The sequence below is a fragment of the Ahaetulla prasina genome, chromosome 14, assembly GCF_028640845.1.
Source record: "Ahaetulla prasina isolate Xishuangbanna chromosome 14, ASM2864084v1, whole genome shotgun sequence".
Taxonomy (NCBI): Eukaryota; Metazoa; Chordata; class Lepidosauria; order Squamata; family Colubridae; genus Ahaetulla; species Ahaetulla prasina.
Window position 1 is genome coordinate 3,574,416 of NC_080552.1, and position 20,134 is coordinate 3,594,549.

At 51.1% G+C, this 20,134-nt stretch overlaps 3 protein-coding genes and 1 long non-coding RNA gene across 15 annotated transcripts in view; 1 reads left to right on the plus strand and 3 right to left on the minus strand.

Moving 5' to 3' along the window:
- Nucleotides 1–2,433, plus strand: part of TNRC6A (trinucleotide repeat containing adaptor 6A) — a 61,035-nt gene extending 58,602 nt beyond the window's left edge. For all 6 annotated transcript variants that reach the window (XM_058156887.1, XM_058156883.1, XM_058156885.1 and 3 more), the window contains one exon: nucleotides 408–2,433. In XM_058156887.1, the coding sequence (XP_058012870.1) occupies nucleotides 408–786 (379 nt within the window). In that variant the 3' untranslated portion in view covers nucleotides 787–2,433. The remainder of the gene's footprint in view (nucleotides 1–407) is intronic.
- A 1,828-nt stretch (nucleotides 2,434–4,261) lies between these two features.
- LOC131184965 (uncharacterized) lies at nucleotides 4,262–7,267 on the minus strand. The gene is made up of 2 exons (XR_009152067.1): nucleotides 6,763–7,267; nucleotides 4,262–4,421 (listed from the first exon to the last, which is right to left on the minus strand). It is a non-coding gene; the product is annotated as an uncharacterized LOC131184965 (long non-coding RNA).
- A 1,404-nt stretch (nucleotides 7,268–8,671) lies between these two features.
- Nucleotides 8,672–10,139, minus strand: NDUFAB1 (NADH:ubiquinone oxidoreductase subunit AB1). Its single transcript, XM_058156897.1, has 3 exons — nucleotides 9,824–10,139; nucleotides 9,487–9,574; nucleotides 8,672–8,827 (listed from the first exon to the last, which is right to left on the minus strand). Exons 1-3 carry the CDS (start codon nucleotides 10,100–10,102, stop codon nucleotides 8,736–8,738), a joined length of 459 nt encoding a protein of 152 aa, XP_058012880.1. The 5' UTR covers nucleotides 10,103–10,139; the 3' UTR covers nucleotides 8,672–8,735.
- A 5,141-nt stretch (nucleotides 10,140–15,280) lies between these two features.
- The window catches only part of PKD1 (polycystin 1, transient receptor potential channel interacting), a 231,275-nt gene continuing 226,421 nt past the window's right edge, over nucleotides 15,281–20,134 (minus strand). For 6 of the 7 annotated variants that reach the window (XM_058156873.1, XM_058156874.1, XM_058156872.1 and 3 more), the window contains 3 exons: nucleotides 19,559–19,646; nucleotides 18,842–18,990; nucleotides 15,281–15,792 (listed from right to left, as the gene is read on the minus strand). In XM_058156873.1, coding sequence (XP_058012856.1) covers nucleotides 15,564–15,792; nucleotides 18,842–18,990; nucleotides 19,559–19,646 — 466 coding nt within the window. In that variant the 3' untranslated portion in view covers nucleotides 15,281–15,563. Of the gene's footprint in view, nucleotides 15,793–18,841; nucleotides 18,991–19,558; nucleotides 19,647–20,134 lie in introns of those variants that run through there. The other variant, XR_009152066.1, reaches the window with a different exon arrangement.

Below are 20,134 nucleotides of genomic sequence, written 5' to 3' on the forward strand. Positions count from 1 at the left end.
GGACAGAGGGGAGGCCGCAGGGCTTGTGGGAGAGGCACATGGATTACTGGGCAGAAGGATCTTTGGAACTCAGACCTTCCTTCGGTGAAGGACCTGACATGGCCGCCTTTTCTTTCTAATTAATCTACTCTTAATAGGCCTGGTTTTATTTGTCACTTAATTGGCTGGATTCTCCTCCGGAGGGCTCCTCCTTTTTTTATTACCATACAGTAGTTACCGTAGTATAAAGTCAGTGGGTAAATGGTTGTAATTGCTGTTTTTGAGGGGCTTAGAAGAAGAAGAGGAGGAGAAAGATGCAATCACAGGGTGGGACTGGTAGTCTCAAATGGAGATGTGTTTCGGGTGGCGGGTGTGTCCTTTGCAAGCCTGCTGCCATCTAACCTGCCTCTTGCTGGCTTTGTGAACAGGTGCGTCCTCGGGAACACTACAATTCTGGCTGAGTTTGCCAGCGAAGAGGAGATTAGCCGCTTCTTTGCACAAGGCCCGTCTCTGACCCCGACCCCCGCCTGGCAATCTCTGGGCACCAGCCAGACCCGCCTGGGGAGCATGGACAGCCCCCACGCGTTCTCCAACCGCAGTGACCTGACCCCTCCCTGGAGCGGTCCTGGGCTTTCAGGAACAAGCAGTGGGGATCTCCATGGCACCTCCCTTTGGGGCAGCCCCAACTATTCCACCAGCCTCTGGGGCTCCCTGGGCGGCAACGACACCAGGGGCCTTGGCAGCCCCTCCCCGCTCAATGCGTTTCTCTCTGTTGACCACCTGGGGGCCGGTGGGGAGTCCATGTAACCTTGTTTCAACGGGAAAAACTGACCTCAAAGCAGCACTAAATTTGGATTCCCCCCCACCCCCACCTGCAGCCTCTAGGGGTCAACTGTGGAAATGGTTACGTCGTGCACATTTTTCCTCTTTGTTTTAGCCCAAAACATACCAGTTTGAATACTTGAATCATGCAGGCCAATATTATAATGTGAAAAGTGAAAAGATTTACATTTCCAGGTAGTACATTGCATAATTCAGCAGTTTCCTACATAAGATCAGTTTATTTTTCTTGTTTTCCTTGATTTTTTTTTCCTTTGGCAACTTGCTGAAAATGTTGGAGTTTGAGCTTTTTAAGCTTTGCACAGACTTGGTCCTTCTCCCTACCTACTCTACCATGTCTGAGTGGTAGCGGCGGCAGCCCCCAACTCCCCAGGCAATGTTTTGTGGCGGGCGGGCAAGGGGGTGCCCGCTTTGGGTTGGGACGAGCCCCGATGCCTCTGTGGGTCTGCCTGCCTGCCTGGCCACTCGGCACCTGGTGGCCGTCCGTGGTGCCAAACAGTCTGGGGAGAAGACCCTGCCAGGATGATGGACGAAAACGTGTTGCACCTGCCGGCTCCTGTGGAATCGGACAGACGGACGGAGCTCGGCAGCTCCCGAAGCTGCACGCCCGGCTGCACGCCTGGGTGGTGCCCTGCACTTTCAAGAGGCGTTTGGGTTTTGTCTTTTATTTGGGGGGCTCCTGTTGGGGCACTGCCTTGTTTACAGAAGTTTTTTCTTTCTCTTTTTTTAAGAAACAAATGTTTACTCTTCCATCACTTAACTATTTTTTAAAAAAAACAAAAGATGTGGATGATAAAGATGCTTCCTCTTGATCTCTGGGAATCTCGGGCCATGCGCGGCCACGTTCCATTCGTTGTTTTCTACCCCCCCTCCCGATCCAAGAGCCTGGCTCTCAGGAAAACGAAGGTCCCCAGTAGAACTCCTCCTCCTCCTAGTTTCTTATAGGAAAAATAACTTTTAGCACTGATTATTACTTGCTCGGTAAAATGACTTCTGCCAAAAATTGCTTCGATTCGCTGGAGTTTGACATTCTGTGCTTTCCGATGCTGTCTTTTTAATAGTGCAGGGGAGGAAGGGAGGAAGGGGGGGCTTGGCTGGTAAACTGTAGTTCCCTCTTTTCGTAAAGCCCCCCCCCCCGGCTCCCCCCTTCCCACCCCCCTTTGTGCCATTGATGCTCTTCCTGCTCTTTGTGACTGTGTTTCATGTTTAACCTTAAAGCCGAAGTAACTATGCAGACTGTAACCAAGGATTTGGAATTACAGAACTTTGTTGTATAAATTTTAAATGTTTAAAAGTTCCTGCAAATACTTTTCTTGTGAAAGTGTTAAACTCATCTTCCTTTTTGCCACAAATGGTATTATTATCTGATGCTTGTTTAGTCGGAGAATGAAATGCTAAACAAGGATAAAAAAAAAAAGAACCTTTTAACTGTGCCGAAAGATGCTCTCATTTCATTGCCTTGATTCTAACTGTTGTGTCTGAAGATGCAAAAGTTGTCAGTGGCTTTTTAACTGTTTACAAATAGTGTGTGATTGTAAAATGTACATTTTGGGTTGTGTTCAAATTATGAAGCTTCTCCAGATATTAATAAATCATGACTTTGGGGGCTGCTTATTTGTTGTGTTGGATGTCTCTGATTTTTCTCTCTAGCAGAACCTGCAGCCTTTGCCACCTCCGGATTTACCTGGAGAGGCCCGTTGGCTGCACGGATGCCCCAGAGTAGTTTTAACAGTTCTGTATCCGTACATCTCCAAAACAACAACACTCTTTGTTTCTCGGTCTTGATTGATTTAACAAAGGAGGTCAGTGTTGGTGAACCAAGTGCCGAAAAGGGAGCACATACGCGTAGGGGAGTGTTGGAAACCGGAAGAGCAGCTCCCCGGCACGGATGTGAACTCCAGGAAGCAGAGCTTCCGGTTTCCAGCGTGCGCATGTGCGCCAATCACCTGGTCTTCCAGTTTCTGGTGCCCGTGTGTGCATGAAGACATCCGCACCGGCACCTGAAAGAGCAACGGGCAACGGCTGGCATGCCTGGAGCGATGGCTCTGCGTGCCATTTCCGGCACATGTGCCATAGTTCGCCATCACTGAAGTAGGTGATTCCTGTGTTCATGCAGGTTAGTCAACCTTCAACAGGACTATTTCCTAATTGGCCTCTGGGCTCCCTCCAGAAAAACTGATCAGGAAAGCTCATAGGACCCGAGTAGCAGAGATAACATCCAGGGCCTGTGGCAGTTTTTCATCTTAGCAGCTTCATTTCTAAGCATTGTAGAAGAGGGTGGCCGGCCAGCCAGCCAGCTCATGGATGCTGTAAATGGGTCCCCCGATGTTGGAGAGGATCCCTCTGGCCCCTTCCAGGCATCTGATTCTACAAATTTTCAGTGTGAACCAATTGTCTATGTTTGGGGGTCAGCCTGCCCACCTTGTTTTGATTTCACTAGTTCCACTTTCTCAAAGGGGGAGTTAAGACTTCTGGGTGTTGGTGTCCTTGCTTAATGCCAGGCGTGCTTCCGTTCAAAATCCAAGAAAGAAAACCCGCAACTCCATGTTTATAGAGAAAGGTACTTTTACTGAGTATGAACTGAATGCAATGAAAAGCAAGGTCTGAGGCAGGAGTCTGCAAACTTGGCTCTTTTAAGACTTGTGGACTTCAACTCCCAGAGCTTTGCTGGCTGAGGAACTCTGGGACTTGAAGTCCACAAGTCTTAAAAGAGCCAAATTTGCAGACCCCTGTTTTGAGGCAATAGGCGCGAAAATTAAGATATTGAAAGCAATCCCACTTCCCTCCCCAAGGAACCCGGTTCAGTGTCCAATCCACATCTCCCCAAGGTGTCATGTGGGCGCTTCTTCAGATGGGCCCCACTGCACCACTTGTTTGGGTTCAAGCAACAGAGTTACCTAATAAATCTCTTGCTCTTTTGCCCAACTGCACTGAAAGTAGGATCCAAGCCCCAAGGAACCTCCCAAGACAAGCTGCTTGCGCAACCCATAGCTGTGCACTGTATGAACCAGCACGTGTGACTCTTGTCTCAATCTCCTAATCCTCCAAATTGGGTAACTATTATACGAACACAGCTGCACAGGTTGAAGTTTATTTCTCATCCAAATGGCATTGTGCACACAGGCCGTACTGTCCAATGGACGAAGCGCACGTCCAGGGTCGCATCACTGCAGTGAGAGGTCCTCCTACAGTCACTCTGGAAAGCTCACAAGACTCTAGAACCAAGGCATGCGCTCCTGGTTGAAATTGGCAAGAGTGGAGTCACCCACCAACCATCTGCCCATTAGCCACGGTTCTTGTGCAGCCACACAAAGCCATGAGCTGACATCAGAACTTCCTGCGTTCCAGGAGACCTAGGAATGGTGGGGCAGGGATGGTACAAATCTCAGGGAAAGTCTTGAGAAACATAGTTTTAAAAATGGCGATAGTGAAACAAAAGGCGTAAGAATTTTTCATATTTATTCTGATGGCCAACATTTACAACTTTAAATAGGATAAACAAAACTGAGAGCCCCAGGGATTCCAAACCGCAAAGGGGGTGGCTTGCCAGGCTCGTCCTTCTCCATCCCTTCATCCAGCTCTCGGAACAAAACAAGGAATACCTGCGAGCAAGGCAGGGAGAGAATATCTGTAGCTTGCATAGGATCACCAGAAAGGAGTTAAACGCTGCCAAGAGCAGCCAATGAAAGATCATGCATGAAGACAAATCAACACGTCCCAGTATAATGTTGCAAAATCGAATCTCAGCCGGTCACCGGGATCAGGGATTTACTCTTCCGAGCTTTCGGACTCCTGCTGGAGCCCATCTTCAGGGAACTTCTCTCTGCTGGAATACGTGCTCACAGAATAGCCCAAAGGCCCATATTCCAGTAGACCCAGATTTGATTTTGCAGTGAAAGATGACCTGCCCAAGGATAAGACCACCGTTTTCATCCGGAAGAGCAAAGGCTCCCAATGAGCCTGTTTAGGGAGTCAAACCAAATGCATCTGAATCATTGTGCGGCTCCCAATGTCCGGGGGAGGAGGCATGACCAGCTGGCTGAATGCTGGCCAGACCGACCCAGGGCACAATTCTGGGCTGGTCTTGGTTTTAGTCACAGCTCCTGCTAGAAGAGCAGGTGTCGGCCGTGATCAGGAGGGCCTTTGCACATTTTCAGGTTGTGCATCAGTTGTACCTGTTCCTGGACTGGGAGGCTCGGCTGTCACTTGTGCCCTTTGGGCTGGATTACTGCAATGTGCTCTACATGGGGCTGCCCTTGAAGAGCATCCGGAAGCTTCAACTGGTACAGACTGCAGCTGCAGGGAGAGTAAACGATGTCGGATATTCAAGACATGTAGCCGCTGCTTCGCGAGCTGCCACTGTGCTTCTGGGTGCAATTCAAGGGTTGGATATTAAGCCATGGAAGCTTTTCCAAGGAGCCAAATTGTCAACCTTTAAAAATGTTGATGGCTTGGGGCCAGGTTCTCTGAGGGACCAGCTTATCCCAGTCCTTTCTACCTCTCCAATGGGGGATGGGGAAGCTGAAGGCCCCATTAGCCAAGGAATGTTGGCTGGTGGGGAGGAGAGGTGCCTTCTCCGTTGTAGCCCCTGCCCTCTGGAACCCCCACACTGTTGGCCTTTCATGAGGTTTTAAAAACCTGGCTATGTGCCCTTGTCTGGGGTTACAGATACAGAGAGTCTGATTTCTTGGCTATCCTGACAATTACAATACTTTTCTCAGCTACTGAATATATGTATTTTTATACTGTTTTTAACCGTGTTTCATTTTAGAATTAGTTCGCCACCCAGGATCACTTGGTTGGGCAGGTACAAAAATTAAAAGGAATAACTTGTCTGCGATCATCAGGTCGCCGTGTTGAACATAAAAGTAAGCCAAAAAAAAAGTAAGCCAACCAAAGCAGGACACACCGCTTCCTCCCCATCATTCTGCCACGATGAACAGGGAGACCCACATCCCAGGCAATCCCCCAGCCATTCATCAGCCAAAGCAAGGATATTTCCGGCCTCATCCAACGCAACAGAGAGACAAGGAGATTTGGGCACAGCAGCTGCCTATTCTGCCCTGGTGGACACCCGCCTTGTAGATGCTCTGGGCCAGTTTTTGTTTTCCTCCTCGCAGGGCAGCCTGCAGCTCCCCTTCTGAAGCTTTGCAGGAATTCTCTGCCATCTCTGACTTGATTTCCTGCAGCTCACCCTAACATTCCACAATCCATCCCTGCAACGCTCTGAAGCCACGGAGGCTTCAACCCAACTTCGAATCATCATGACATTGCAAGCGCCAGTTTTCATCTTGCGGCTATGCTGCTGAGCATTCGAGAAGAAAAAATAGGTTTAACAGTCCAAGCCTCTTTGCTTTCCTGCACCTACGGCTGCCGTTGCTTGCTCCTTCCTTCCCACTAAATTTTCCAATACATCGTTATCACAGAATCATAAAACGTAAACTTGGAAAGGATGCCAGGCCCACGGTCCCATCCTGGAAACGGCGAAGGACCGGAAGGCTGTGCTCAGTTTTCACTGGCAGAGGGCTGCAGGAGGCTGTCCCACCCGAAAATGGGTCCTGGGAGTGGGGGCCTGGAGGGCTCCGCTTTTGCTGGCAGAAAGCTGCAGGAGGCTGCAGAGGGCTCCACCCCAGCCACGCCCCCCCCCCGCCTCCCACTCCCAGATCAAACACAACCCTGATGCAGCCCTCAATGAAATCGAGTTTGACACCCCTGATCTGGTCTAACCTCTCACTGCAGGGATCCCTCCTCACACTCTGTCCAAGGATGCTAGCCAGGAGCGGCTTCGCTCCCAATCCAATTTCTCCCACCTTCCCAGACTGAAATGCAGGCCAAACCCACCCATCTCACCCACAAGGCTCCCACGATGGAACCTGCTCCCCGTTTCAATCCCTTCCTGCAGGCTTCACACCCAACAGCCTTGGCAAAACGATGTCCACTTACTCCACTTGAGAAGCTCAATCATACACGTCTTGCGTATCGGCAATATAATCCATAATATCCTGAGGAGTCATCAGCTTTTCTGCCGCCGCGTCTGGAATTTCAAACCCTGGAAAAGATTTGGCTCCTTTAGTTCAGAGACGCCAACGAGAGCAGGAACCACAATATTGGCCTGAAGGTCCCAGCCTTCCAACGAAGCCCCACAGGGTGCAGGGCCAATTCCATGGCCTTGGGGAGGAGAGATGTCGGCCCCATCTCTTGGTGGGGAGAATCCTGGAGAACTCAAAGCCCAAACCCAGTCAGGTCCCACAGCGCTACTGTTCTGGTGGGGAGGGGGGCCCTGAGGTTTATAACCTTTTTCCTGGCGCCTATCTACCCTGGGATTTGATTCACCTTCCTGGGAATGTTAGCGGGGGAGGGGCCATCTGTTTTGTCCTGGCTCTGGAGCCTCTGGGAAGCCTTCTCAGCCTGCCATTCTCAAAACAACTTCACAGCTGTGGATTGACCTATTCAACCCTCAACTGAGGTGGGGGGGCGTGGGGGGGGGGTGTCTAACTGCTTGAACCTAATGCAGGGGTCTGCAAAACTTGGCTCTTTTAAGACTTCCGGGCTTCAACTTCCAGAGTTGGCCTTTCATGAGGTTTTAAAAACCTGGCTATGTGCCCTTGTCTGGGGTTACAGATACAGAGAGTCTGATTTCTTGGCTATCCTGACAATTACAATACTTTTCTCAGCTACTGAATATATATGTATTTTTATACTGTTTTTAACCGTGTTTCATTTTAGAATTAGTTCGCCACCCAGGATCACTTGGTTGGGGTGGGCAGGTACAAAAATTAAAAGGAATAACTTGTCTGCGATCATCAGGTCGCCGTGTTGAACATAAAAGTAAGCCAAAAAAAAAGTAAGCCAACAAAAGCAGGACACACCGCTTCCTCCCCATCATTCTGCCACGATGAACAGGGAGACCCACATCCCAGGCAATCCCCCAGCCATTCATCAGCCAAAGCAAGGATATTTCCGGCCTCATCCAACGCAACAGAGAGACAAGGAGATTTGGGCACAGCAGCTGCCTATTCTGCCCCGGTGGACACCCGCCTTGTAGATGCTCTGGGCCAGTTTTTGTTTTCCTCCTCGCAGGGCAGCCTGCAGCTCCCCTTCTGAAGCTTTGCAGGAATTCTCTGCCATCTCTGACTTGATTTCCTGCAGCTCACCCTAACATTCCACAATCCATCCCTGCAACGCTCTGAAGCCACGGAGGCTTCAACCCAACTTCGAATCATCATGACATTGCAAGCGCCAGTTTTCATCTTGCGGCTATGCTGCTGAGCATTCGAGAAGAAAAAATAGGTTTAACAGTCCAAGCCTCTTTGCTTTCCTGCACCTACGGCTGCCGTTGCTTGCTCCTTCCTTCCCACTAAATTTTCCAATACATCGTTATCACAGAATCATAAAACGTAAACTTGGAAAGGATGCCAGGCCCACGGTCCCATCCTGGAAACGGCGAAGGACCGGAAGGCTGTGCTCAGTTTTCACTGGCAGAGGGCTGCAGGAGGCTGTCCCACCCGAAAATGGGTCCTGGGAGTGGGGGCCTGGAGGGCTCCGCTTTTGCTGGCAGAAAGCTGCAGGAGGCTGCAGAGGGCTCCACCCCAGCCACGCCCCCCCCCGCCTCCCACTCCCAGATCAAACACAACCCTGATGCAGCCCTCAATGAAATCGAGTTTGACACCCCTGATCTGGTCTAACCTCTCACTGCAGGGATCCCTCCTCACACTCTGTCCAAGGATGCTAGCCAGGAGCGGCTTCGCTCCCAATCCAATTTCTCCCACCTTCCCAGACTGAAATGCAGGCCAAACCCACCCATCTCACCCACAAGGCTCCCACGATGGAACCTGCTCCCCGTTTCAATCCCTTCCTGCAGGCTTCACACCCAACAGCCTTGGCAAAACGATGTCCACTTACTCCACTTGAGAAGCTCAATCATACACGTCTTGCGTATCGGCAATATAATCCATAATATCCTGAGGAGTCATCAGCTTTTCTGCCGCCGCGTCTGGAATTTCAAACCCTGGAAAAGATTTGGCTCCTTTAGTTCAGAGACGCCAACGAGAGCAGGAACCACAATATTGGCCTGAAGGTCCCAGCCTTCCAACGAAGCCCCACAGGGTGCAGGGCCAATTCCATGGCCTTGGGGAGGAGAGATGTCAGCCCCATCTCTTGGTGGGGAGAATCCTGGAGAACTCAAAGCCCAAACCCAGTCAGGTCCCACAGCGCTACTGTTCTGGTGGGGAGGGGGGGCCCTGAGGTTTATAACCTTTTTCCTGGCGCCTATCTACCCTGGGATTTGATTCACCTTCCTGGGAATGTAAGCGGGGGAGGGGCCATCTGTTTTGTCCTGGCTCTGGAGCCTCTGGGAAGCCTTCTCAGCCTGCCATTCTCAAAACAACTTCACAGCTGTGGATTGACGTATTCAACCCTCAACTGAGGTGGGGGTGGGGTGGGGGGGTGTCCAACTGCTTGAACCTAATGCAGGGGTCTGCAAACTTGGTTCTTTTAAGACTTCTAGACTTTGCTGGCTGAAGAACTCAGGGGGTTGAAGTCCACAAGTCTTAAAGTTGCCAAAGTTGGAGACCCCTGACCTAATGGAATTCCGCGGCTCGGCTGCGTTTGGGAAGGTTCCTGAGGCGGGAAAGATGGGGCGGGGGGGGCAATGCAGGGGGGCCTTACCGAACTCGTCCTCCATGGCCATGATGATCTCCACTTGGTCCAGGCTGTCCAGGCCCAGGTCTTTCATGAAGTGCGCCTCCACCGTCAGCTGCAGGGGTGACCACCAGGCGGGTCAGAGAGGCTGCCCCTCCTTTCCCTCCCCCCAGGCGCCCCTTCCTCCTCCTCCTCCCTCCCCAGGCGCCCCTCCCCTCCCCAGGCGCCCCTTCCTCCCTCCCCAGGCGCCCCTCCCCTCCCCAGGCGCCCCTCCCCTCCCCAGGCGCCCCTTCCTCCTCCCTCCCCAGGCGCCCCTCCTCCCCCAGGCGCCCCTTCCCTCCCCAGGCGCCCCCTCCCTCCCCACCTTCTCGGGGTCGATCTTGTCGTAGAGCTTCAGCACGTAGAGCACCTGGTCGTGGATGCTCTTCAAGGTCAGCGTCGGCGCGTCCGAGTAGCCGCGGACCCACGGAGGTCGCCGGGTGGGAGCGGGCAGCTGCTGCACCCCGGCCCAGGCCGCCCCCGCCAGGCCAAGCCTGCCTTCCTGCGCCGGCCCGACCGCTCCCGGCGCGCCCAGGCGGAGGACGAGCAGGCGGCGCTGGCCACGGAGCCCGGCCGCGGCGCGGAGCAGCACACGCGCCGCCATCTTGACCCTGTGCGCATGCGCCCTCTGCCGCAGGGGAGGGGCGGGGGGGCTCCTCCCGGCAGGCCTCGCGGCGAGAAGGGGGAGGGAGGGGGCGGGACCGCCGTCGCCCTGCCGGGAGCCTCGTCACGTGTGAATCCGGCCCCAGCCGCCGCTCGCGTGCAGCCGCCGCGGAGTAAAGCCGGCCAGGCGGGTGCAAGTGTTGCAAGCCCAGCTACAATGTTGCAATTTCTGGTCTGTCCCGATTCGGGCGCGTTTCGCGCGGGCTTCTCTCTCAAGCCCAATAGAATAGAATAGAATAGAATTTTTATTGGCCAAGTGTGATTGGACACACAAGGAATTTGTCTTGGTGCATATGCTCTCAGTGTACATAAAAGAAAAGATACGTTCATCAAGGTACAACATTTACAACACAATTGATGGTCAATATATCAATATAAATCATAAGGGTTGCCAGCAACAAGTTATAGTCATACAGTCATAAGTGGAAAGAGATTGGTGATGGGAACTATGAGACGATTAATAGTAGTGCAGATTCAGTAAGTAGTCTGACAGTGTTGAGGGAATTATTTGTTTAGCAGAGTGATGGCCTTCGGGAAAAAACTGTTCTTGTGTCTAGTTGTTCTGGTGTGCAGTGCTCTATAGCGTCGTTTTGAGGGTAGGAGTTGAAACAGTTTATGTCCAGGATGCGAGGGATCTGCAAATATTTTCACGGCCCTCTTCTTGATTCGTGCAGTATACAGTATATATCGGATATATTATATTATATTATATATTGGATATATTATATATTGGAGGATGCAGTTTTTGCGTCGAAAACGGATACAAGAATCCTCAGATGGCAGAAGCCAATGTGTTGCGAGAGACCCCAAGATAAAGACAGCATCGGGTTTTGCCCCTCCGGCCACCTGTGGGAAGCCCCCCCCCAACCCCAAGAATGAAATATTTTGGGGAATATTAAGAGGCAGAATATTATATTTCCCCAAAGAAATGGGAGAGGCATGTTCGTAAAGAGGCAGAAAGCAGCCCCCAGTCTGTCTTAATAGCCCCCAGCAGATGCCAGCACTTAAGGGGATCACGTGCTTGTTGAAAGAGGAAGCAACTACCTAGTCCAGGGGTCTCCAACCTTGGTCCCTTTAAGACTTGTGGACTTCAGCTCCCAGAGTTCCTCAGCCAGCAAAACTCTGGGAGTTGAAGTCCACAAGTCTTAAAGGGACCAAGGTTGGAGACCCCTGATCTAGATGGCTCCATTCATAAGCAAGGCAAAACAGAAGTCCATTCAAGACAGGATATTTCAAAACCCCTTACAGCAATTTTGACAGCTAAGAAAAGCAGAGTGATAGGATTAGAGCAAGCAACCCCTCAGCCAAAAATCTAACACAGGACATAGCCATCAGCCACAATAAGAATTACCCAGGGCTCTTTCAGGACTCAAAGCCCATATTGCCCAAACCCCAAACTTACAGAAACCATAAAGATCCATCCACCCATTCAGTCAGCTGCCCAGAACCCCAAACCCTGGTGGTTCCGTTCGTCACTAAACGGACCTTCTTTCCAGTTGGCCTCCATTTTATTTCCAGTGTCTTTCTCCCAGACTGCACTGCAGGGATGTTGTACGCTGCTTGCATCATTCCCATCCACCATTTCCTTGATTTTCTTTACATTCCATTCTTATGTTTATAAATCACTTGCTGTGGCAAACCTAATGCTCCTTCCTACTTATTTTCCTACAACAACCTTGTGAGGTGGGTTGGGCTGACAGTGACTGGCCCAACATTGCAGTTGGAAGGGGCCTTGGAGGTCACCTAGTCCAACCCCCTGCTCACGCAGGAGCCTCCTCAATGTGCAGAACAGAGTATGCCTGGAGTGGGCAATTTAAGGGGAAATAAACACCTTGGGGATACTAGCCACTCCTAGGAAACGAGAGAGAACGGGCGCGGATTGCATTGCTGAGCCAAAAGATGACTGAACTAAACCATTTCTAGGCCTCAGTGAGGCATATTGGAGCAAAGTCCGTAGATGAACACGGAAGGGGACAAAGGTGACCCATGAGCAAGCAGACAGCAGCCGTGGCACAGCTACTACCCACCGGCTGTCTCTGCAGAGCTGATGCAGCCACTGCTGGATAAAGGGTCAGTCAGTCAAGAAGAGAAAATTCTATGGCTGTAGACCTGAGGTCTTCTAACTTGGCAGCTTTAAGACTTGGGGACTTCAACTCCCAGAATTCTCCAGCCAGCTGAAGTCCCCAAGTCTTAAAGCTGCCAAGTTGGAAGACCTCTGCCATAGACAGACAGGCTGGGAAAAAGCAGGACACAGAAACCGTCTCCTCTATAACTGTCTGGTTCGGTTCTGCAACCCAACAAGAAAAACACAGACTTCAGAGGATAATTAGAACTACAGAAAAAATAATTGCTACCAACCTGCCTTCCATGGAGGACCTGTATACTGCACAAATCAAGAAGAGGGCCGTGAAAATATTTGCAGATCCCTCGCATCCTGGACATAAACTGTTTCAACTCCTACCCTCAAAACGACGCTATAGAGCACTGCACACCAGAACAACTAGACACAAGAACAGTTTTCCCCCCGAAGGCCATCACTCTGCTAAACAAATAATTCCCTCAACACTGTCAGACTATTTACTGAATCTGCACTACTATTAATCATCTCATAGTTCCCATCACCAATCTCTTTCCACTTATGACTGTATGACTATAACTTGTTGCTGGCAATCCTTATGATTTATATTGATATATTGACCATCAATTGTGTTGTAAATGTTGTACCTTGATGAACGTATCTTTTCTTTTATGTACACTGAGAGCAGATGCACCAAGACAAATTCCTTGTGTGTCCAATCACACTTGGCCAATAAAAATTCTATTCATTCTATTCATTCACCCGCAGAAGCTCAATGCTGGGTTGGGAACAAATACTCAGGGAATTAGCACGGTGGTACAGAATTCAAAAATGTAAAAAAAACCAACCACCAAAACCCGCATCCCAACCACTTCGAGGGCAAAATGTGGACTACACAATGCAGTAAACAAGTAGAGGTTACACTGCAGTGTTAACATAAAAGGGACAAATTACATTCCGCCCAGCAGATGCGGTGCCCAATGCAGTGGCACGACCCATCATGCGCGGTTTGAAGGGAATGTTGGCTCCCTCATCCCCATCCAGCATCAACGCTTATTCAGTTATGGAATAGCCCAAAGCTGCCTCTTTGGGGACCTTCCGTGCCAATTATACACGGCAGCGTTGCCAGAGGTGTGGAAAAAACTCATCTTTTGGGTACAGATAAATGATCTCAAGTTCTCCCCTTTATTCTTCTCGTCACTTATTTGTGTTTGGTTTTGCCTGCCTTTTAACCTGTTCTGTCCGTTAACGGGCTGTATTTTTGCTAGCTGAACTTGCTGTGATCCGGATGCAGGGATTAACCAGGAATGTTCTGGGGCAGGGGTCCCCAACCTTTTGGACCTCAGGGACCACTTAAATTTATAATTTTAAATCCCGCGGACCACTAATATGATCTGCCTAATGACCGGCTGGGTGGGTGTGGCTAAGTGGTCATGTGACTGGGAGTGGCCAACTCAATGTCACCTACCTTGAGGGTTGCCTTGATGGCCTCTACTTGCCCCTCCCCTCCCAGCCACTCCTTGCCTGCCCACCTGGGCTCCTTAGGGCCCCAACAGGAAGCAGTTGCTGGATCTAAGCAGTCACCATGAGAAAGAGTTGGTGACAGTTCAAATTGGATCTGGCCGAGGCGGCTCAGCAAAAGCACCTCACTCAGGGCTAGGAGCATAGGCTTTCCAAGCAGAGGGAAGACTTGATGGAGTGCAAGGCCAGGTACCAGTGCCTGGAGACTCAGCAGGCTGAGATGGTCAGACAGTTCCAGGCCATGATGCAGTCCCACTGGAATGAGGCCCTCCAGCTGTTGTGGCTCCAGCCCCCAAACCTGGCCCCATGCCCGAAAGTGACTCCGAGAGTGAGGGGGAAGGGCCGGTAAGGCTTACCTCAGAAGCACCGATTCCTTTGGCCCGGCTCCAGGAGCCAGAACCAGGCCAGTCGAGGACGTAATGAGGCCGACATCCCGATTCCTCCCTTCCTCAGGCTACGCCTACACACGCAACTGATAACCATACTAATCAAGCCTGGATCGACCCGCGCTTCAGAAGATTAGAGAGGCGACGTCATCAAAGGGAAGGGTGGGGCCCACAGGATATATAGGGAGCTTTGGGACTGCTCTCAGTTCCACGGGAAGCAAATTAGCTGAACCGTGTCGAAGTGAGCTGAAGTCTTAATCTGTTTGAACTTTTTGGCAGGCAGCTGCGTTTTCTCGGCCAGGACTGATAGGAGCCGTGAACCCACTGGCTGTAGGCCAGCTCGTTACTCCAAAGTGAGGACGGAGACAGAACACCAGCTCTTTGCCATCAGTGGCACTTCCCTCTAGCCATCAGCCAAAGCCCTGCACCAGAAGGCTGAAGCAGACCTCAAGTCGGAATTTCTGTCCCCCTCCAACCCATACAAAAATACCCCAAAGGGGGAGACTGTCTGCAGCAACACATTCATTGCATGTATCCGGCCATAGTTTGAGGACCCCTGATTTAGTGCAATATAAAAAATGCAAATCATTTTTCTGCAGACCACCAACATTTTCTCATGGACCACCAGTGGTCCACAGACCACCAGTTGGTGACTGCTGTTCTGGGGGCAAGATAAACCAGCAAGGACAGCTTTCCCACCGTCCATTCCAGTCCATCTCTATGGACTGTTACTCTGTCTTCAGGGCAGTTAAGAGCCAGCCATAGCTACTCTGAAGTCCAGTTCTTTTCCTATCATCCTCTGACAGCAGCTTCACGTGGATAGGTGTGTTCTGGCCCAGGGTGCAGGCAGTGGAGCCGCCAGGGCCAGGCCTCATTCCCCATTTTTTGTGCCAAGGGTATCCGTGAGAGTGGCATAAAGTTAGATATCCCTGCAATATTCCAGCTAGCAGAATACCCTTCACAGGTGCAGAAGCCACTTCACATGTTCCTCTGCATTAGCTTAAAAAAATTTATCAGGAATGTACTTGGATCTGCCTGAAAAATAACATTCTACTGTCATGTTATCCCGTGTCACTTCTAACATTTTACAAAAACATCATCACGTATTCAAGAAGAGTTAAGGAAATGTCTCACTTGCTTTATCGGTTTCATTCTTTTTAATAGGTGCAGGGCGATTGCTTCCAAAAGAGGCGAAACCTCAGCCAACCAATAGCTCCTATTAATTCTGGCGCGTTTGCAAAAGAAATATTCCAGCTGGATTGTGACCACGCCCATTTCTGAGTCCCTTTGACAAAACTGCATCTCCTTGAGGGCCCTTCACAACACCACTATTGTGAACTTGACATGACCCTGAACTGCCCTCCGAGGGATTCGGCTCCAGAGTTCTTGGAAGGTGGGACGCCAGATCTGCAGGTCTCTTAACCAGGGTGGAGCCCCCCTGTGTACCTGTAGAGGTAAACCGAGCCATCTTCTTGCCCAGCCAGCAGGCAACTGTCCGTGACTGACCACCTGGCCAGGGACCAGCTGCCTCCAGAGTTGGGGGGCAGCAACGCAGTGCATTGCCCCAGAAATAAATCCCACACCACAATGGTTCCAGATGTCAGGACAGCTGCTGCCGAAGAGCCCCTCACGTCGCGCTCCAAGTACCTGAAAGACCAGAAACAGTGTCTTTGGGAAGCTGCAGGCTTTGGAGCCCCGTCTCTTGCCTGCTTGGGGCACTCAGACGTAGAATACTTGGGACAGCGAGACGGGCGGCCTATGAATTTTATGAATAAATAGTTACTGCATTTTTCGGAGTATAAGACGCACCTTTCCCCCCCAAAAAAGAGAGTGAAAATCTGGGTGCGTCTTATATTCCGAATGTAGCCCTGTCCAGCCTCTCACACTGAGATTTCAGAGGCTGAAAAAAGCGCCAGAAATGAAGCTTCAGAAAAAAAGCCTCCAAACAGAGCTTCAGAAAAGAAGCCCCCAAAACAGAGCTTCAGAGGCTTTTTTTCTGAAGCTCTGTTTCGGAGGCTTTCAGAGGCAGAAAAAAAAGTTTTTTCTGAAACTGAGTTTCAGATGCTGAGAGAAAAACAAGGCACAACCAAGGAACCTGTTGCTAAAATTCACCTCTGGGAACAGCTGATTGGGGGTATTCCTGCAGGCCGATGGACCGGCCAATCAGCTTTTTTCTTAGTTTCCTCCCCAAAAACTAAGGTGCGTCTTATAGTCCCAAAAATACGGTAGTTGTTTGGACAGAAGAGAAGTGTAAAAAGGAAGCTCAGATTAAGCAGGATCAGAGTGACAGACTGGAGACTCCCACAATGGAGCCCCTCTGGGCAGCCCTTCCTCCTCTTCTCAGCCACAAGTAAACGCCTTAAGGAGGGGACAGAGTTAGGGAGGGAAGGGGCCACTGAGTGGCAGGTTAAGGCAAGTTAAGATCCATCAAGGTCATCCCCCAAACTGCATTTCTGGGCACAGGATGGGGCTTTTCTGCACTGCAGGCAGGGGGAAACCAGTGTTGTGGCTCTGGCCCCCGAGCCTGTCCTCATGGAGCAGGATGACTCTGAGAGTGAGGGGGAGGAGCAGACAAGGCCTCCCTCTCGAGGATCCTCCTCTCTGGCTCTGCCCCAGGTTCCAGCTGCAGGCCAGGAGGAGGAGGAGGAGCTGACAAGGCCTCCTTCTCCCGGACCCTCCTCGTCCTCCCTGGCAACGCCCCAAGCTCCAGCTGCTGAGGATCAATCCTGGATCAACCTGAGGCAGCGACTAAGAGATAAGCGTGCCCAGCAGAGAGGTGTGGCAAAGCGGGTGGAGCTGCCATTGGGCTTCATGACGGACAAAAAACTACCCAGCATGTGTTACGGCTCGGTTGCTCGGGAGTTAAAGGCCTTTCTTTCCTGTAAGCTTGGCAATGGGGCTTGGACACAAGTGCTTTTATCTCTGTTCGAGATAAAGACTTCAGAACTTGGCAGGCCTCTTCACGGTCGCTGCCAAGTCTTGTGCTTCCTACAGAAGAATCAGGTCTTTGTCAATAAAAGGACTGTGAAACTCCTTCTCCGTGAAGTGGGAGGGGGAACAGAACAACCAGCAGGAAATGAAAGTGGTTGGAAAAAGTAGCTTTTTGCCTTTGAACCCTTTCCTCCACGGGGGGCGGGGGGGGTGTTTGCCTGGGCCTGGGCCTGCTTGCTGGAAGCCCCCCTAACCATGACTGGACAGCAGTTGCCAATTGCTTCTCTTCAAAGTCTTATACGAATGGGTGATTTCTGAAAGATAGAAGGTTGCTTATCAAATTAAAGCACCAGCATCTGCAGGCCCAGCCAACAGCTTTCATCCCGGCTCCTCTGGCAATGATGCTCTGGAAACAGAGTGGCTCTCTTGGCTGCCTCGCCCAGGAAAGGCCCCTGCTTTGAATCTGGGCACCAACAAGCTTTGACTGCTATTTTTTACTCTTCTTTTTCCTAAGAGAGCTACTAGGCTTTTCATGGCTGTTTTTAACCAGCAGACTGTCATGTATGTCACTTGAGGTTGGAGGGCTTAGAAGAATGGGCCAAGCCCCCAAGCACCAGACTTCCTTCAGGGCTCAGTGCCTGCACTCTACCACAACTGCCTGCCCACCCGAAGCCTGCCCGGGCATCGGAGCACATTCAACCAGGGTTCAGAATGTTGCACTGGCTGCGCTCCAGGGACAACGGACTTGGGCATGAGAGGACTGACTTGGTTGGCAAAGGAAGAAGCACCCAAGGCGCCGGGCAGAAGCCCTTGGAACACACACCTCCCCTGGGGTAGCCACAGCTTGCAAGCTGCAATCAAGGAACTGCAGCGGGAAGGCTCTGCTTGATGTTGAAGAGATGGGAAGAAGTTTGTGCCATCTGCAAAACATCCAGCCACGCAGAGCTTTAGAGTCCACCTGAAAACAATCCTTTTGGAGATTCCTGACTCCTGACTCTTGCTCAGGGCAGGCATGTCAGATCTGCCATTGCAAATGCTTCAGCCTGCTTCGCTTTGCTGGCATCCTGCTATAAAATGTGGGTGGGGGGTGGGGGGTGGAAGAAGGGGAATATAAGGGGGAGGGATGACAGGAACCAGGGGTACCAATCCAGAATAGCCCAGGCATCCAAGGACATGAGTGTAAGAACAGAATGCAAAACTATACCGAAGAGGTGCCAAACCTTAAGACTGTTACCAAAACACCAAATCTGAATACTATTGGGACACTTACGGTCAAGTTAATTTTAATGGGTTTTAACCGGTTTTTACCGTTTTAGTCATTTGGCGATTGAAATATTTTGTTTTAATTGGGTTTTAAATTGCCTATTTATTATTGTTGTATTTTAATATGCCTGTGAACCGCCCTGAGTCCTACGGGAGATGGTGCGGGATAAAGGTATAAAAATAAAATAAAAAATAAAATAAAAGGGGGCAGACCTCGGGAGAGGGGAAAATCACTGGGTTTACGTGGGAACATTCAGATCTGGCTTTGCCTATGCTGTAACCATTTGGCTTTAGTAAAAATATACCTTTTGCTACAAATGGAGTCGAGGGTCTTTCTTTCCTAAATGCCAAATTGGGACAGGCCTGACACCTAGATAGAGACCTTAATTCTGAGTGGGGAGGGGTGTGTTTTCCACTGTCAAATTAATTTGGCTACAAGTTGCTGGGTTTTGAGCAGCCAACCTTCCCGCCCCCCCACCCCGCCCCCTCCGCCACGACTTGCCTTCCTTGGATGCCGGGGGGCGGGGCCAGGAGCATCACCCCAGAGCTTCTGGCGGTCTTGGGATTGAGCGCAACAATCTGGAAGGCGGGGTTCCCAGGCTGCTGGCTGTCTTTGGTGTGTGGGTGGCTGAAGACCAGGAAGAGGAGGCCCTGATCCGCAAGACAGAAAACACCCAGGGGGACATCAGCTCTGCCACCGGTCAGGTAAATATGGGATGCTTCAGACACACATTCACAGGGTGGCTCATAAGAACACTTAACCCGGGGCTGCACGAAGGGGGGCTGGGCAGCTGAGGGGAGGCCAGTTATAAACTCAGGATACTTTCTGAACATCCTCCCCCCTCCCCCTTTCTTTTCACAGCAAAGCTGGCTGAGGGATTCTGGGAGTTGAAGTCCACAAGTCTTAAAAGTTGCCAAGGTTGGAGACTTCCTGCTCTAAAGGTCATAAGTGTGCAAAATGGTCGTAAGCCACTTTTTTCAGTGCCGTCGTAACTTCGGTCACTAAACGAACGGTTGTAAGTCGAGGACTGCCTGCGCTTCCCAAAGGAGCCGCACCTCCTTCTCATCCAAACTCCTGCAAACGCAGACCCCACGTTCTCGTTCCTGCCTCAACGGTGCTCTTGGGGGAAACCGAAACAAGGGCTCAGCCGCAGGAAGGCCACCAGCCCCCCCCAGGGGCCTTTCCTGCCTCTCCCAGAGAGGACCCAGAGGCACCTACCGAATCGGAGTAGGCCTTGTGGCAGACGGATGCAGGGAAGGACCATCCCACCCGAATCTTCTTCAGCAACTGCCCGGTGCCCAGGTTCCTGTGCAAAGCAAAAAGGCCACCATAAGCTCAGCCCTGGAGTTCCCAGCAGCAGGAATTCAGGTCCCTTCGGTTGCCTGGCCAGGACGAGCCCGGCAGAGACCAGAGAAGAGAGCCTGATAGGTAGAACATCGATCAAATAAGCAATCCCGATAAATCAGGTGTTTCTCAAAGAAAGAAGCTGACATCACAGCGGAGCGAAGTGGGGAAAACAGTGGCAGTTTCCTGCTCTCTCCTGAAGGCAGACAGAGGGCACTAGCTGTGCACAAAAAGGTGTATGGCATCAGCTAGCAGCTGCTACGGAGGGAGGATCCCCCTGAATCTCCATCTGTCACCAGAAAAACCAGGTGTCAGGTCTGCCCTCTTCAGCTTCTTCGCTTTGCTGACATCCTGCCCTAAAGCACAGGAGAGGAGGGAGGGAATCTGGGGAAATAAAGTCAGAGTATGGGAATGGGAAGACAAATGGGAGGGGGGAGGAGAGAGACAGGC